At 33.6% G+C, this 16,706-nt stretch overlaps 1 protein-coding gene and 1 long non-coding RNA gene across 2 annotated transcripts; both read right to left on the bottom strand.

Annotated features, from left to right (window-relative positions):
- Positions 1–419: 419 nt before the first annotated feature.
- LOC145732779 (uncharacterized) lies at positions 420–1,827 on the bottom strand. Its single transcript, XM_081985274.1, has 6 exons — positions 1,437–1,827; positions 1,249–1,383; positions 1,073–1,181; positions 920–1,009; positions 733–865; positions 420–657 (listed from the first exon to the last, which is right to left on the bottom strand). The coding sequence occupies exons 1-6, from the start codon at positions 1,724–1,726 to the stop codon at positions 500–502; spliced, it is 915 nt and encodes a 304-aa protein (XP_081841400.1). The 5' UTR covers positions 1,727–1,827; the 3' UTR covers positions 420–499.
- An 11,318-nt stretch (positions 1,828–13,145) lies between these two features.
- Positions 13,146–15,263, bottom strand: LOC145732938 (uncharacterized). Its single transcript, XR_014179081.1, has 2 exons — positions 14,586–15,263; positions 13,146–13,561 (listed from the first exon to the last, which is right to left on the bottom strand). It is a non-coding gene; the product is annotated as an uncharacterized LOC145732938 (long non-coding RNA).
- Positions 15,264–16,706: the final 1,443 nt, after the last annotated feature.

Genomic DNA, 16,706 nt, shown 5'->3' with positions numbered 1-16,706 from the left:
CAGAACTTTCTGCACAAGAAAGCCCTAATTGTGTAATAAATTAATCATTAATTTGATACTGTTATTCTTGTCATTATAATAATAAATTCACATTTACAGTTAGGTTGGTAACTTATTTAACAGGTGTAACACTACTAGATCTTCAAACTAAAAAATACACAAACTGCTATAAAATTAGCAATCATATTTCAATAAACACTTTGTTAAAGTATTTGGAAATTTTAAGGTGGGCAGCTTCCTTAAATTAACTTCATTTCCCATGTGAAATAAAATTCTCTGGTGAATCAGTAAATCACTCAACTCTTTCCCTTCTAAATTTAAAATTAATAGCGGAAAGTCAACTGAAAAACGAAAACCCACGGTAATTTCGTATGGTGGGTTTTTCAATTAAGATGCCTATTTGTAATAAAAACAAATAATTAAAATGATTCATACATTTTATGAGGTACTTATTAACAAAACGGTTTTTCTTCTTATAAGTTGCATTGTAAGGCTTAAATTAACTCCTCTCAATTGGTTTGGATAGCTCTAAAATTCGTGGTGTAGGCTTGTATTTTAATGCGTTCTTCGATATAGCCCAAGGATTAAAATCCTCATCGTCTTTGGATTTATCGCTTATTTTCTTTGGTTGTGCCATTTGCAATATTCTCTCAGTGGCTAGAAATTTTATTTTACACAGTTTACACTTTCCAGAGTTTTTTTTTAACTTTTTTCATAATGAAATCAACTCACCCACGTATTTTAAGGCACCACGACTGACTTTTCCCGGTTGTAAAGGTTCAGGCTGGTTCAGGTAACGCGCAGGAAGTTTGGTCAAGCCCAGTATGTGCTCGGTTGGTTCGTATGAGAGAGCTTGAGGGCTTACCTAAATAATTTTCATGGGTATTATGCCTGGAATTAAAGGGTTAAAACTATATACCTGAAGACTTTTAGGGGGATCCAAGTGATACGGTTTCGGGGATGCTAAGTCATCAAGACGAGCAAAGTCACTAAATATTTTTGAGCTTTTCTGCAAATTAAATAAAGCTTCAGTTATTACAAAAACAGCATAAATAAGATGTTTTGGTATTACTTTAACAGGTTCAGGTTTGAACTCAGGTTTAGGTTTTGCCAAATGATCATAAACGGTCAAATCTATTTTAGGTGGCTTTTTTGCGTCTTTTTGCTTCTGGCGTAATAATCTATGATAAACATTATGTAAAACAAGTTAAATATAATGTTTTTGTTGTTAAAAAAGCTGGTTTTAACCTTAAATTTCTTTCCCTCTCCTTTTTCTTGTAATAGTTGTAAATTGAATCCCAAGCTTTGTCAATATTTTTATTGAACTTCTTAATCAGTCCTTTGGTAGCCTTTCCGTATAATCGTTTATTGATGTACAAATCCCTGTCAACAAACGTTTGGTAAGTGCAAAATGATTGTTAAACAAGCAGAAATACCTAAGTCTTGGCCTGGAAACTTGATCCGCATAATATTTCAATTCTTCCTTTAACCGCAGTGGTTTCTTCACTGAAGGTTTTATCAACCCTTCCACTTTGGGCACAAACTTTTTCCGTTGTTTTCGTGGTATCGAAAGGTGGTCCAGCCTCCAATTGTGCTTATACTTCATCATGACTGCCAGCAATTTTGGTGGAATTGATGGCCCAGTTGGAGGTTTTGGAGGTGGTGCTGTAGGTACCACCGTTATATCCAGGTGAACGCATTCTGTTGGAGGTGGAGGAGACTGCATTTTGAATGTTTTTATTTTTTTTTTTGATGGGGAAATGATGAGCACGAAGAATTTTGATGATGATTGACTGAATCGAAATGTGTCAGAAAAATTATGACATTTTTAATTTAGGTAAACAGTTGGTGGTATAAATACATGTTTTTTCTGTGAATTTATCACCACCATGTTGATGCTCGTTGAAAATGTTGTAACTTTTATATGTTAGGTATAAGTAGCCAACAGTGGCAAAGTATAGACAAAGAATACAATGGGTGAGAAACTTTTGTGACTTTGACATAAATTTGGTACATAAACGCTTGAATAAATTACAATTAGCATCGCAAATACGAATGTTTATTGTGTCAAATTGCAGAAACCTACGCTCGTCGGTCTTATACCGGTACCATTGACACTTTCCTGCTATCTTATTAAGTGTAATAATTATGCAAAATTATGCGACCAAGTTCGGCTAAAGGCAAATCGTGTGGCAAATCTCTCCCGCTGTCTGCTGAACGCCTCTGCGTTGCAGAACTTGAATGAAATCTGGTTATTGTCCACCTACACAATCCCACGACCCACTGTCGGTTTCTTGGCTGTTTTGGGATGGTATTCTTGACCACCAGATAAGTTTCCAAAATTTTGCAAATCTGTAGCAATTCACAGGACCACATTACAAAAATAGCATTAGCTGCTTTGGTTACTGTCAAACTATGTTTGTGGTTACAAAGTTATTTTAAGAGCAATGTTGGAACCAATATTTGAGTGAAATCCCACTTTGGAATCTACCAAAACCTTAATTCTTCCTTTTTTCATGCAGCAGAGGAGTTGAAAATCACTGCCCAAGTCCCAAGGCGCCACTTTCCGTATTACAAACGGCGACAGATGTCCGAAGAAAAAAAATCTTAACACGATATAATGGTAAGTAATGACGCGGCCTCTTCAAAAAAAGCTTTATTAATGGGTTGTGATTTTAACGTGAAAAGTGGGACAACAGAGATGTGTGAACGTGAGTTTGTTCGCTATTTAATAAAAAGTGACGCCGCCGTAATGATTTCCATGTGATACCTTTTGTGATTATAGCAATTACACGTTTCGATTATGATTTATGGCAAATCGGTTTGAAGATTGAGGTTGATGTAAATTTAACTTTGGTCAAAGAGTAAATCCTGTTTCATTTTTTCTACATAATTGCCCTCCAGTTATTTACTTCGTCCAATAACCAAAATTTACTTTAAAAATGAACTACAAATTTACAAATCCACCCTTGAACTAAGATACTATTTATATTAAATGGAACATCTTGTGTATTATTATTGTATTTTTGAATAGTCCTATCGATTTCCTTCCTTCCTGAATCCCCTATCTAACTAGTGGAATATGGCCTCTGCTCCCTTTATGGGACAATTTGCCAGGGGTTTGCTTTCTGCCTAGGATTTGTCTGACTCTAGGCCATCCTCAGGCAGGCCTCTTGGTGCTTCGGTATCCAAATCAATTGGTTGTATTGTGTAGTTTCTGAGCTTCTGAGTACAAGAGAACTGCTGCTGAAAAATGAATCCATGAACCCTATGTTTATTTATTTGGTCGGTTGATTAACATGTTTGTTGGGCTCTCAATCTAACTAGAAAAACCCCATCCCAACCCAATCTGCAGGTCTCTATAAAAGTCATAGACTCCATCTTAGTTGATAGAGCATTGGAAAAATATGTGATTCAAATCCTTGATTGCTCCGCATTCACAAAATGGAAAATATGCCACCCCAATTCTAAATTGATGTTCCTTAGTCATGTCCTGTTCGCATTCTTATAATGGTTGTGATAATTTTTCTGTTTTTAAATTTTATTTTTTGAGCCAAGGCACACGGTTTAAGGCATCCTTCTTTCCCACATAATGTATCCCTTTTATTTTAAAGCCACTTTGCATCTCATTCCTTTTTCTATCCATCAATTCTTGTGTAAGGCTAGATATGTCTTATGTTCAGGTCTAGTTGCAAAGGAACATTGAGGTTTTTCCCTAATTTTGCAAATTGATCCACTTTTTCATTCCCCTTTATTGTGGAATGGCTTGGTATCCAAGCCAAAGCTCAAATTCTGCATCTCTTGCTTCAATTAAAAGTCTTTTTGTTTTTAAAGTGACATGATCATTTTTAGGGTTTATGGTACTGTCCCCTAAAAATAGTCCTATCGATTTCATGTATTTTTGATGTATCATAATTATATCATGTCATACTTCCTAATTTGAATAAGATAGAGCAAAACGGTGTGCATGTTCTTATCTTAACATTTTGAGATCTAATGCGTGGTCATATTAGAAAATTTGACAGGTGTCAATTTTTGACAAAATTAAAAATATTACCAAATGATGGTACTCAAAAAGTTAAGATAAGAACATGAAAGCCGTTTTGCTCTATCTCATTCTGGATAGGAGTTATGACACTTGAAAACCTGAAAGTTAATATCTAGAAAACCGTTGTAGATAAATATAGGTTATGATACATAAAAAATATTTGAAATCGCTAAGGCTATTCAAAAATACAATAATATACAGGGTGTTCCATTTGACAAGTTGACATCTACTTCCGGTTAAACTAGAGGAGTGACAGAAAGATGAAAATATTTTTAAAACATAGCAAATTTCTCAAATTTCTTTTTTCAATATAATCAAATAACTTTATTATTATTGGATCTTAATAAACTTTTAATGAAATAAAATTAACACTATAGGTTTTAATCAGTAAGGGCATCGATCGTACAAGTTTCCTTCCTGTCTCGAACAAGTACAACTTCCATATAAGTAACATATTAATTATTACTTAACTAATTACTCGGTGAATACGGTGAAGCCGACTGAACGGTCAATTAATAACGTCAGTTTCTTGCTTATTTTTAGTGTCTGTCAGTGGACTTTTTTAGTTTTATAATTAATTGAATCTTTGGTGTCTTCCGTCAGTTTTAGTATTTAACTAGCGACATTTTTGAGAAAATGTGTTTTCTTAAAAAAAAAAGATTTTAGTATTATTTCCCAACTAGGGACAGAAAATTCTCAGAAATTTATTTTTAGAAAAAAGATAACTTAAAGACATTGTAGGAGAATTTGTAGAAAATCTTTAACCTATGTAGTTAATGCAAGAATAATTTCACTGGCAACACTGTTGTCTGTCATTTTATCAGTCATCTGTGTTACAGTTAAAAAGATAAAATAAAATTACAATTTTTAATGTTTAAAAATACAAGTTCAGTTGTTTGATGAATAACTAGTTTTTCCATCACCGTCTAAGCAATCCAATAGAATTCAAGAGAATAATGAGGAAAAGGCTAATAATAAATACACATCCACTATATGGACTATTTGGAAATTATAAAATGCCTGATGTTAAGACACACTTTTATACTTTTCTTACGTCACGTGACATACATCATAACTGTCAAAATCCGTTGACCAGTGATTTGAAACTAACTAAAATTATAAATAGTTATTTGATGAATTACACTGGAAGTTGCGTTTAAACCTCCATAGAAAAATTTGACTGCTGGGACGTTAAGGAATACTTCAATACCTTGCTTGCGTCACGTGACAGCTGTCATAAGTGTCAAAACTGAGAATTTCTTACTAAGAAGAAATATTGATGAATGAGAATATTTGAAAAGAAAATTTTCCGTTTATCGTAATTTTTTTGTGGAGAAAATTACCTTGGGACATCTCTACTCCCAACCTGATCAATTTGCTATAGTAACTTAATACAATCAACAAGTCATGGTAATCATGAATCAAAGTATTTTAATAAAATTATAGCATTCACCCACATGGTCAAGCAAGGTCTTTGTCGCGGCCACTGATCACTTTCAATCAGAATCAAAATCCCTTCTCTCAATCCAATTGCACGAGAGAAATTATTTATTTCAAATGAACAAAGAACCAGGTAATAAAAACTATGTTAGTTCATTTATGTCAGAGATGAATAAGAAGAGACGCATGCTCTAGAGGTCACTCATTTTTATATTACACGAGCCGGGGCCAGACCAGGCGCCGAGGTGAATGGTACTTGATCAAGATAAACCATAAGTAATAGGCGTCGGTACTTTTTTGGTTCCGCGGTTATGCATATGCGTGTCTGTGTAATAAATGGTACTTCGACAAAAGTTTTAACGGATGAAATCGAGACGTTTATGGGCGGGAGACGAGACTCGTTTCTGCAACTTCAAAGGCAGTACCACGCAGTACTTGTAGTAGTTGGATGGATTTATTTACCTAACCATAACAAAAAGGTGGCACCACCAACTAGGGATCGCGACTATCTATACAAAACACAATTTTCAACTACAAAAAGCTATTTTAAAGGAAATCTAATTTAGAAATTTGTCTCTAATTTTAAATTAGTGTTAATTAATAATAAGAAAAATTAAATAAATCAAGATAAAACTGCAGGATTTTTGATATTGTAAGAAAACGAAAGGCAAAGAAACATAATGATTGGCAAAGATAAAAAACACATTTAGTTTAGTGAAAGCAAAATACCAAAAAAACAAAGGTAAATTAACTCATCATGTCAAAGACTAATGTTACCAACACTAAAAAGTTTTAGCAAAAGTTAAATTCAAAGGTTTTACAAAAAAAAACAAATTAATTAAACTGACTAGAGTAGTACTGTATAATTCTAGAAGAGTCAAGTCATTTTCATCAAATATGACTAGCAACTAGTATCATCATCACCAAACATCCAAGTTGTCAGGTAATAAGTATCATTATCACCAAGGAGGATGTAAATTTCTTGCTTTATATTAATTTGTTTATTTCTTAGAATATGTTTTAACAAATCGATCAAAAGCGTTAAAAAAACAAAAAATTAGAAAAGATAATCAATGACGACACTTGCCAGGAATATCAGTTGGCTCAAATCTAAGAGAACTATCCTCTCCTTAGAATGATAGAATCAACGAAATGGCAGAAGAAGTTTAGGAGTCAAAAAAGCAACAAGAAATAAGAAAATAATCCAGGAAAAGGCTTTCCATAAGATTGCATGTCATGATTTTGCTATTATTAATCAAGATGACACACCTCATCATCATTTTCACAGTAATGAATATCTATTTCTGGAAAAACACAATGTAGGCTTGCCAGGAATATCAGTTGGCTCAAGTATAAGAGAACTGTCCCTTACTTAGAATGATAGAATCAACGGAATGGCAGAAGATGTTTAGGAGTCTAAAGCAACAAGAAATAAGAAAATAATCCAAGAAAAGGCTTGCCATAACACTGCATTCAGGATTTTGCTGGTGCACAACTATTAGTAATATATCTCAAGATTCACTTCATCATCATTTTCTCATTAACAAATATCTATTTCTGGAAAAACACAATGTTGACTTGCCAGGAATATCAGTTGGTTCCAGTATAAGAAAATTATCCTTTCCTTAGAATGTTTAGAATCAACTAAATGGCAGAAGATGTTTAGGAGTCTAAAGCAACAAGAAATAAGAAAATAATCCAGGAAAATGCTTTCCATAACACTGCATTCAGGATTTGGCTGGTGCACAACCATTAGTAATCTATCTCAAGATTCACTTCATCATCATTTTCTCATTAACAAATATCTATTTGTGGAAAAACACAATGTAGACTTGCCAGGAATATCAGTTGGTTCCAGTATAAGAAAATTATCCTTTCCTTAGAATGTTTTGATTCAACTAATTGGCAGAAGAAGTTTAGGAGTCTAAAGCAACAAGAAATAAGAAAATAATCCAGGAAAAGGCTTTCCATAACACTGCATTCGTGACTTTGCTGGTGCACAACCATTAGTAATCTGGTATGAGCCATTTTAACATTTTGTAACATAAAATTACGATGTTTAACACTATGAAACGTTGCTGCAGTAGTTAATAACTATTATTTCCGTCTTGCATAAGTCTACGTCGAGTCGCATCCGAAGACCGGCAACTTGAAGCCAGGAACAACTTCTTTTGGCGCTATTTCCTAATGAAATTCATATACCTAGTCCGACGTAAATTGTCTTGATTATTCCCGACCATTAAGTCGTATAGATTCTAATTATGCAGTGTCTAGCAGCTAATTTTATAATTTAATTTCCATACGTGATAAAATGCTTTTTGGCGCCTCAATGCTTGTTTTCTTTGCGATTGCTTCCTGTAATAGGCGTGTATGTGGCAAGCAATCGAATTCTCATGATGGGCGCAGATTAGTTTATACAGGATGATCGTGATGGTGGTGGCAGCTTTATGGGAATGTATTCTCAGTTCTGGGAATTTTAAGGTAAATTGATTGAAAAACATATTATATGACCTTGCTAGAAAATTAAGCCAGTAGTCATGATACTTCACCGTATTAATCTGCTACTAGATTGATGGCGCCAAATTGATATTAATATAAATCTGCTTTTGATTGTTCTTGAAATACCGAGTAATCAAGTTATACTGCCCAATGACGTTTTTTCTGCTAGAGCAGTAAGAGCAATTTTTTGTTTTTTGGGCAAGTAAGAAAGGAAACATTCTTATTCGAGAAGCAAAAAAGTCCACTTTCCAAGACCAAACTAAACCAAACTACACAGTTTTTACGGTATAGTTGTATGTGGAAAACCAACAAGTTTTAAAATACTAGTTAAATCTATTTTTACCTAGTTGGGTCATTTGTATTATTTTGAATTAAAAATAGCAAAACCTACGTTATTTATTTATATGTAAAGACTTGTAATTGCCTCGTTTACTGCAAAACGATCTTCCATGCCGGATATCATGTAGGTATTCGGTTTAGAGTCAAGGAGACTAGACCACTAAATAAAGATTATATCTGATTTGTCTGCTACCAATCTATGCATTGATCAATCAACAATGTATTTATTAGACTTGGAACATATTGGGCGTTATACGGAATGAGTATTGTAGGCGCAGCATCTAGTTAATTGGCATTAAATATAGATATTGCAATTTTACGAGCTTATGGCTTGATACAATTACATGCATATTACAAGCATAGCATATAAATTTTGTTTTGGTTGTTAGTTGACCACAATGTTGCTAATATCACTTTTCAATAGCAACATAATAAAGTAGCATTATTAATTATGGTGCTTTAAATCATCTTTCAACCAGATTTAACTTTCTTCAATTTTCTCGCGTTAATCATCGTTTTTCCTCTAAATGTAGGTAATTGAGATATGTTTCAGTTTTCATCATTTACCCGGAATGACAGCACAATTAATGACTATACTTTAATTAAAATATGACATTGAGACTTATTACTATCCCGTTGGTGCTTTAAAAAAAATAATAGGAAATCGCTATTTTTAATGCCAACGTCAGAAATAAGTTCTGGAATATTGGGTAATTAGAAAACCTGCTGCGTCATCGTAGGCGTTGTCTGATCATTTTGAACATCTGGCCGCCTGATTACTCAATAATTACAATGATGGGCGAATTGGCATAATTTTTGCTGTATATTTTGCTGTAAACAATGTAAAAGTACTTTCTCCTGTACCTCAGAAAGTCTTTTGTATCGCCATGCTGATTTGTATTTACAAGCAAATGGATATGCCAGTATTTGCTGGAACATGTGATGAACTGTAGATAAAGATGAATTAATAAAGATTCGTAAGTAAAACAACAAAAGAATAATTATTCTTCATCTTTACTTATTAAAAACGTTATTAAAGCAGAATTCGATAAAATTGTGGTCATAGTAGTTTATCTATTAGAACCATAAGCACATCTTTCTTAAGTGTTAACGAAAGTTTAAGCCACATATTCTGCTCTAAGTGACACAGTTCTGGTAATAACCTTACAAACACAACTTACAAATTTCATTTTTGACATTTTCCACAGTGTTAAAACACAAAGTTTTTCACGATTACCAGAAAGGTTTTTTTTAAGAATTTCGAACTTTATCTCGAGACAGAAATTAAACTTTCCTACGTGGTTTGTATATTAGATCGCTTGGAGAGTAATTTCTGAGATATTTGCTAAAAACTTTGAAACGCATGAGTCAATTTTGATGCCTTCTATCGGCCAAACCGTAAAACTTAGCCATGTCAGCTTAACGTAATAATCGAGTTATTAACGATTTAATGGTAAAGTGTACAAAAATTTTGCCCACATTTGGAATTTTAGGGCTTTTAATGGCCTGAACTAAACCGTCGCCATATTGGACTTAAAGCAGTCAAAGTGACCATTTTTACTAACTTCTAATTACGCAAATTGAACATAATTTCCAGTCTTTTTCTCCAAAACTAAAATACTATACTAAATAATTCTACAAATTTTAAAGGTTTTACACATGTGACATTACATTGCCTGTAATTAACACAGTCACGTGATTTTCATGAAAAAATGCCATTCAACCAAATTTCTACGTATTATTTCTAGTTAACTTTGGCAAAAGCCGAATTATAAAATATCAAGAAGATGTCTTGCTTGGAGAAAGCACACTGTAAGTAGGTTTACAGCTCCATGGAGTCAACTTTGACACTTCTGACGTTAAGGAACACTTTTATACTTTTCCTACGTCACGTGACAGCTGCCATAACTGTCAAAACCCGTTCACCAGTGAGTTGAAACTATAAAATTATAAATAGTTGCTAGTTTAAGGAGTTACAGTGGAAGTTGTACAAATAATACAGGACTGGCAACGCTGTTGTGTTATTGTCTAAAGTTTACGGTGGTCACGTGACACTGTGCTTAAGTCAAACATAAGATCACGTGGCGACATAGCGTATTAACCCTTACAAAACTAAATTATTAGGGAAATAAAAAAAATATTCATAAAATGCTAGTCCCAGAGTGTAGAAACAAGTATATGTATAGATAAATAAGATTACTCATTACTTATTACTCTTATTGGTAATTACTACTAATTCAAGATCAATACTATACTATAAACCACCCAGAATAGCTAAAAATGGAAAAATAATGGAAAATCGAAACCAGGATACAATGTTGCCACATGCTATAGTGGTATTTTACTCGGGTAGAATACACAATTTCATTTGTATAATACACGAAAAAATAAAATACCATATTTTAACATCACTATTAAAGCTCCTTGTAGCCAAATTTGAGAGTTAAGGAGTACTTTATTACTTTGCTTGCGTCACGTGCCAGCTGTCATAACTGTCAAAACACACTTACCAGTGTCCTGAAACTATAAAATGTCAAATAGATGTGTTTCTTTAAGGAATTGCACTGTAAGTTGAGTACACAGCTCCAAAGAGTCAAATTTGTTTTCAATGAGTTAAGGAACACTTTGATACTTACGTCACTTAACGTCAAAACTGTCAAATTTTTCTCCATAGAACTATGAATACCGTGTGATTTATCCAAACGATAGAACTATTTTGGATTTGTAACTTCTCATCACAATTGAGCTGTTAGGTGACGTAAAAATATATCAAAATGTCTGTTAATGTCACAAAATTTAACTGTATGGAGCCATAAATACAACTTTACGATTTATCAAAGAAGTACAACTAATCTGCATATTACAGTGTATGTTAACACTGAATGAGTTTTGACAGTTGACAGCTGTCAGGTGACGTAAGAAAGATAACGAAGTTTTACTTAGCCTCACAAATGTCAAATTGGGGGCTTTATTGAGGTGTAAATATAAGATACAATTGTTTTGAATTTTATAGTTTTAAGTTATAACCAGTGTCACCTGACTATAAGCCATGTTGTAAAGTACGATCTGTCAAGATTAACACCTTAAACTGTCATTTAACGTCACAACTGTCAAATTTAACTAAACAGAGTTACGAATAACAATTGGCGGCGTGATTCATCAAAGATCGCGACTTTTACAGTTTTTCAGCATTGTATAATAAATTTTGACAGCTGTCAGGGCACTATAAGCCTGTCATTAAACGTCATAGGTAGTTCAGTTCGTCAAAGTGAACCACGTTTCTCCCACCAAACATTTATTCACAAGTGACCATTAAATAGAAGCGTAAGAAAATATTTTCGGTAAATTAGAGAGAATTTAACGAAGAAGAAATATTCAAAATTCTGAAAATATTTATAAAAAAGAAATTCTTCCTAAAGAAATTTACCTTGAGCCATCTCTGGTTCTGAAGATAATCAAATTTTGAAAGGCAATACAATTTGTCATTAATGATTCACTAAAATGGAACAATGAGCGTTGATAACTAAATGAAGATGCAGACATATGCCATCCAAAAACTAGTTTCGTTTATTGAGTCGGCTAATGCCACCTCCAGTGAAAAAAAAATTAAATATGATAAATAATATTAAGTCTGAACATAAAATCGCCGCAATCAACCGACCACCCCGGTGGTAAACCTTAATTAATCAAATTTGAGCAAGTGTCAAAATGGCGGAGAGAACGCTGGCAGGTAGACTTTAATTGGCCTTATTCAACACCTTAGATCCGGCGTTAACAGATTTCACGGCTACACCCCGTTAGGGATTTCTCAGAATATATGTTAACAATAACGAATAAATTTAATCTATCTTGTCATTGTAGACTTGGCACAAAGAAATATTTATGTTTTATATTGGCGCCGGTGCGTCAATTACGCTTTTACGTTGTTTAAATTAGAAGAAATTTGAATATAACGTTGCAGATGCACGGCAAGGAGTTAAATGCGTCTTTGGAGATGAATTTATGATTAGGTGAGCAAGGTCGTCATGGTTTTAGCATTAGAGTTGAAAATGGTTAATTTCGCAACCAGAACTATAATATTATATTGTTATACAATAATTTTAAACACATTTGTAATCAAATGAAGAACGCGACACTCATACCAATACTGGAAAATGTCAATAGAAAATCCATCAAACTGAAAGAAATGCAAGAGTGCGTAAAAAAGGAAATTCCTTTTAGATGACTCTATTATGGTATTTCCATATCACGTATTCAGTTATTTTGTTGCTGTAATGATTTAATTAACTTACTTTATTAATGCAAATAGCTTCAACACACTTTGGGTTCTAATTCGTTTGTAGCATACTGATAAAGATCTTTTTGTGACTAATACCTAATATATGATCAAGTTGTGTTGATCGAAGGAATGACGCAACTTAATTTCCATAGTGTTAACAAAAGAAAACATTAATACTTTGTCCAGATTGTCCAAAAAATAAGGAAACGAAACTTCCTGATGACCTTGTTCTGGGTAGAAGCAAATATCTGCTAAGATATCTTAATATTGTTGATTAGTACTGGAATCTTTCTTTCCCACGTTTTGTTTCACCTTTCTATAACTGGAACCACTCTATTTCAGAAGACATTTTTACATTTATTTGATACAATATTAGTTAAAGCAATAAGTTTTTTTTTAATTGAGTTATACAAGGATAAAACACTAGTTAACCCCAAGTAGAGAATAGTGTAACATATATTCTGATGTTTAGGTGAAGTAGCTTTGAATTCAAGGAAATGCTTATAATAGTATGAAGTGGGAAATCAAATTATTTAAGGATTTATATAAACGCTTAAAATATAAATGTATTGACTGTTCTATATCGCTTTTTCCTCTCTCTACTTTTTACATCTTTTTTTTTATTCATTGACTGATTTTAGTCTAAGACTTGTTAAATAACAACTGCGAGTATTAAATCAAAAGGTCCAGCGGATCACTGAACGGTAGAATTCTGGCACACTGAAGGTGAAACAGAATTGGATCAAGTCTTGCTAATATGATTTGTAGAGTGTAGATTTAGTGTGATACTACAGTGTTAAAGCCCATTGTGCTCCCTGTTTTTATAAATTGGGCTGAAGTTCATCTGACAGCTTCTCCACAGGTCGTCAGTTCAGTCAGTTGTAGTGAACTTCCCTATCATTGATGATGGTGCTACCAAACATGTTGGTTCTTAACTTTGAGTCTCATTTTTTCACCTGTATATGAATATGATAATGAAACAAACCCAATAGAAATTCAAAGAGTAGTCAGACTAAGGAAAAGAACGGATGATGTCAGCATTGTGATCATAAGGTTTGGAGACGATACAGCACTAATGGCAGAAAGTATAGAAGATCTGAAAATCGTTTTAGATAGCATTAATAAGAAAATGGGACTGAAAATGAACGTAAGTAAAACGAAATACATTGTAATTTCAAAAACTACAATTGACAACATAGAACTATTCAGTATATGGAGATCGTTGACAAATTGATGAATTTTTTTTTCAAAATATAGAACAATTTTTACAAATAGGATATTGAGTTTGTCCATTAGTTTAAGGAGTTTACAATGTTATTTATAGTCTCATCGGTTCTATATAGAGACGTTAAAACCGGAATCCCGGAAAATTCCTTGGACTGATAGTCTCAAAAAGAAGTGTAGCTTTACAAGAGGATACTGATATGGGTGGAGAAAGTGACCAACAGTGATGGAGAGAATGAAAAAGGACATGGAAGTAATGACCATTATCAAGAAAAGAAAGCTTGAGTACCTCGGACATATTAGGAGGAATCCGTTCTCCAAGGGAAGTTTATGGCAGAAAACCACCAGGAAAAAGGAGAATATCTTGGCTTAACAACTTAAAAATATGGCTTTCAAATACTACCAAACAATTTACAGTCGTGAACAAACACGAAGTCATCATATCTAGGATGATCGCCAATATTTGGAACCAATGGGCATTTGAAGAAGAAGAAGAATTGGACACGGCAGAAACTGATGACAATCGTAAAAGTAAGAAAAACAGCATATTTGGGACACATACTTTGCAATAACAAATACTCTCTCTTAGAAGTAATCATACAGAGAAGAATATAGGGAAAAAAAGCACAGGAAGAAAAAAGAAAGCTTGGCTGAAGAATATCAGGGAGTGAAATCACTTTTTCACGTTGCAAGAGATAAAAGGAAGCTTCATTAAGGAAGACACATATAATGAAGAAAAAGAAGGAGTTCCGGTACCTTTTAAGCCAGAATATTGTATTTTTCTATTGCGTTAAAGTATTTGGTTCTTGGTCCAAACTCTTTTGCTTTTGTTCCATCATCATTTCCTCAGAGATTAAGTATTGGATTCACTGCTTCACTTTCTTTTGTTGCTTAAACGTTCGGTTGCTTTTGGTCAATGTTACATATTCTTGACTTTTTCTACAATTATAACTTCCATCAAATTTATTGGAGAGTGTCGAATCGATGAGAGGTTCTCAGAGTTTGGCTTTGTTCTCCTCCTTCACTTTGAGCTGTTGTTTGTGATCCTCCAATCCAAACAAGAGTTGTAATCCTGTAACGAGAGTTTTGATACCTTTTATACCAGAATTTTGTATTTTTTTATTGTCTTAGAGTAGTTGCTTTTTGATCTTTTGCTCCTGTTCTATCGTTGCTCTTCGACTCATCATCATATTCTAGGAGGGTAAGTAATGGATTTACTGGTCCACATTTTTTTGTTGCTTAAACGTCAAAATCTATGAGTTAATTGAGGTGAACTTAAGAGTATGGTTCTCAAATACTACCAAACTACTTAAAGCAGCCGTGAACAAAGTCATCAGTTCTCAGAGATTAGCTTCGTTCTCCTCCGTCACTTTGACCTCTTATTTGTGATCTCCCAAGTCACAGAAGAGTTGTGATCCTGTAACGAGAGTTTCGGTTTTCGGGAATAGAATTTTTATTGTCTTAGAGTATTTCGTTCTTGGTCCAAACACTTGCTTCTGTTCCATCAAGGGTCGTGGACCCATTATCATTTCCTCAGAGGGGAAGTAATGGATTTCTTTATTTATTATTATTTCTTTCTTCTTTTTCTTCTTCTATCTAATGGTCAACTCTCTTTTTGTTGCTTACACGTACTAACCATTTTCAGAACTCTGTAGAAGAAGCAAAGTTGGTTCAGTGAAGGAACTTACTATAGGAAACCAAGGAAAATTGAATTATTGCATGAATAATCTAGTTACAGCAAAAACAAAAATAAATTTTGATAACCTGCTTTGAATAAAATTGAGAGAATGGCCTTGTTTGTAAGTTGCAATCACTAATTTAATGGAAGTTCTAGTTTTTCAATTGCATTTATGTACCTAAGCAAAAGTTCGAGTTGATACTGTTTTTGCAAAAACTTTTGATCAAATAACTAGATTTAAAAAAAAACAATTCAATTGAATTCTTGGAGAACAAAATCCCCGACAGTCTGGCGCCAGACTCCCCATTCACAATCTTCATCGAGACGTCCTGTTCTTTGTGCAAAAAGACCAGTTCTTTAGAAAAATAGTAAAAGCGTGGAATTCGGGTGGTACAATACGTACTGAACAACGTATTACTCATTCATTATTTGAAAAATCGTTCTCTAACAGATCAATGTCGGACCGCTTTGAGGGGGAAGCACCTTTTCACACCTGCACAGTTTATCTTCATTCAAAGAATGTTTGTAATTCATTCCGAGATAATTCGTTCTCTTTCCTTTTATTCTCCTTAGGCGTAGCGTAAAGTCCCACAAAAACTTTTACTCACTTGAGGTGTTGTGGGCCCACACAAACTAGTTCCTTTACAAAAGGCGTTAAAGGTTTTTTTCTTCCATCCTACTCCAGATTCCTTATTTGAAGAACTTCTTGATTTAAATCATCTTATTGGCGGTATTAACAAAGACAGACTCACTCCACAAAAATGTTATTCAAATTCATAGTATTAGATGCCTAATCTCTACTGGGAATACATTCATTTTTTTTGGGTTGACGTGTAGGACAAACGAGTCGAGACGTGGTAGACACAAAGGAAAGTTCTAGACATTATAAGAAATGACAATTAAAGCCTCACAAAGCCGCGTATAAACATTATACCTAACCGTAGCAAAAGTCATTGTAAAACTAATAAATATGAGGATTAGTGTCAAAGTTTTGATGCCGACGGTGGTTCATTCATTCGAAACGCGGGCCACAAATTTTATGAAGTCTGGGAAGTGTGCAAAGCCAATTAGTGTAAAGGTTTCGATACTATTTTTGTTTTTTTTTAAAGAAGAAAGGTCCAAAGACAAAAAAAAATGCTATTAATTCTACTTCACCATTCAATAGCCCATCAAAAAATAAGTTGACATGCATAATGTCA

This window comes from Ips typographus, linkage group LG8 (assembly GCF_016097725.1).
Source record: "Ips typographus isolate SLU linkage group LG8, UJ_Ityp_2.0, whole genome shotgun sequence".
Classification (NCBI taxonomy): Eukaryota; Metazoa; Arthropoda; class Insecta; order Coleoptera; family Curculionidae; genus Ips; species Ips typographus.
Note: the sequence above shows the minus strand (reverse complement) of the source record. Positions and strands in the feature narration are given on the sequence as shown.

What these genes read in the sequence shown, in the direction of transcription:
- LOC145732779 (XM_081985274.1), bottom strand. Translation starts at nt 1,726, where the DNA reads ATGCAGTCTCCTCCACCTCCAACAGAATGCGTTCACCTGGATATAACG. An exon ending in GTTTCCAGGCCAAGACTTAG is followed by an intron (nt 1,384 to 1,436) that starts GTATTTCTGCTT and finishes GTTTGTTGACAG; the next exon opens with GGATTTGTACATCAATAAAC. An exon ending in TGGTGCCTTAAAATACGTGG is followed by an intron (nt 658 to 732) that starts GTGAGTTGATTT and finishes TAAAATTTCTAG; the next exon opens with CCACTGAGAGAATATTGCAA.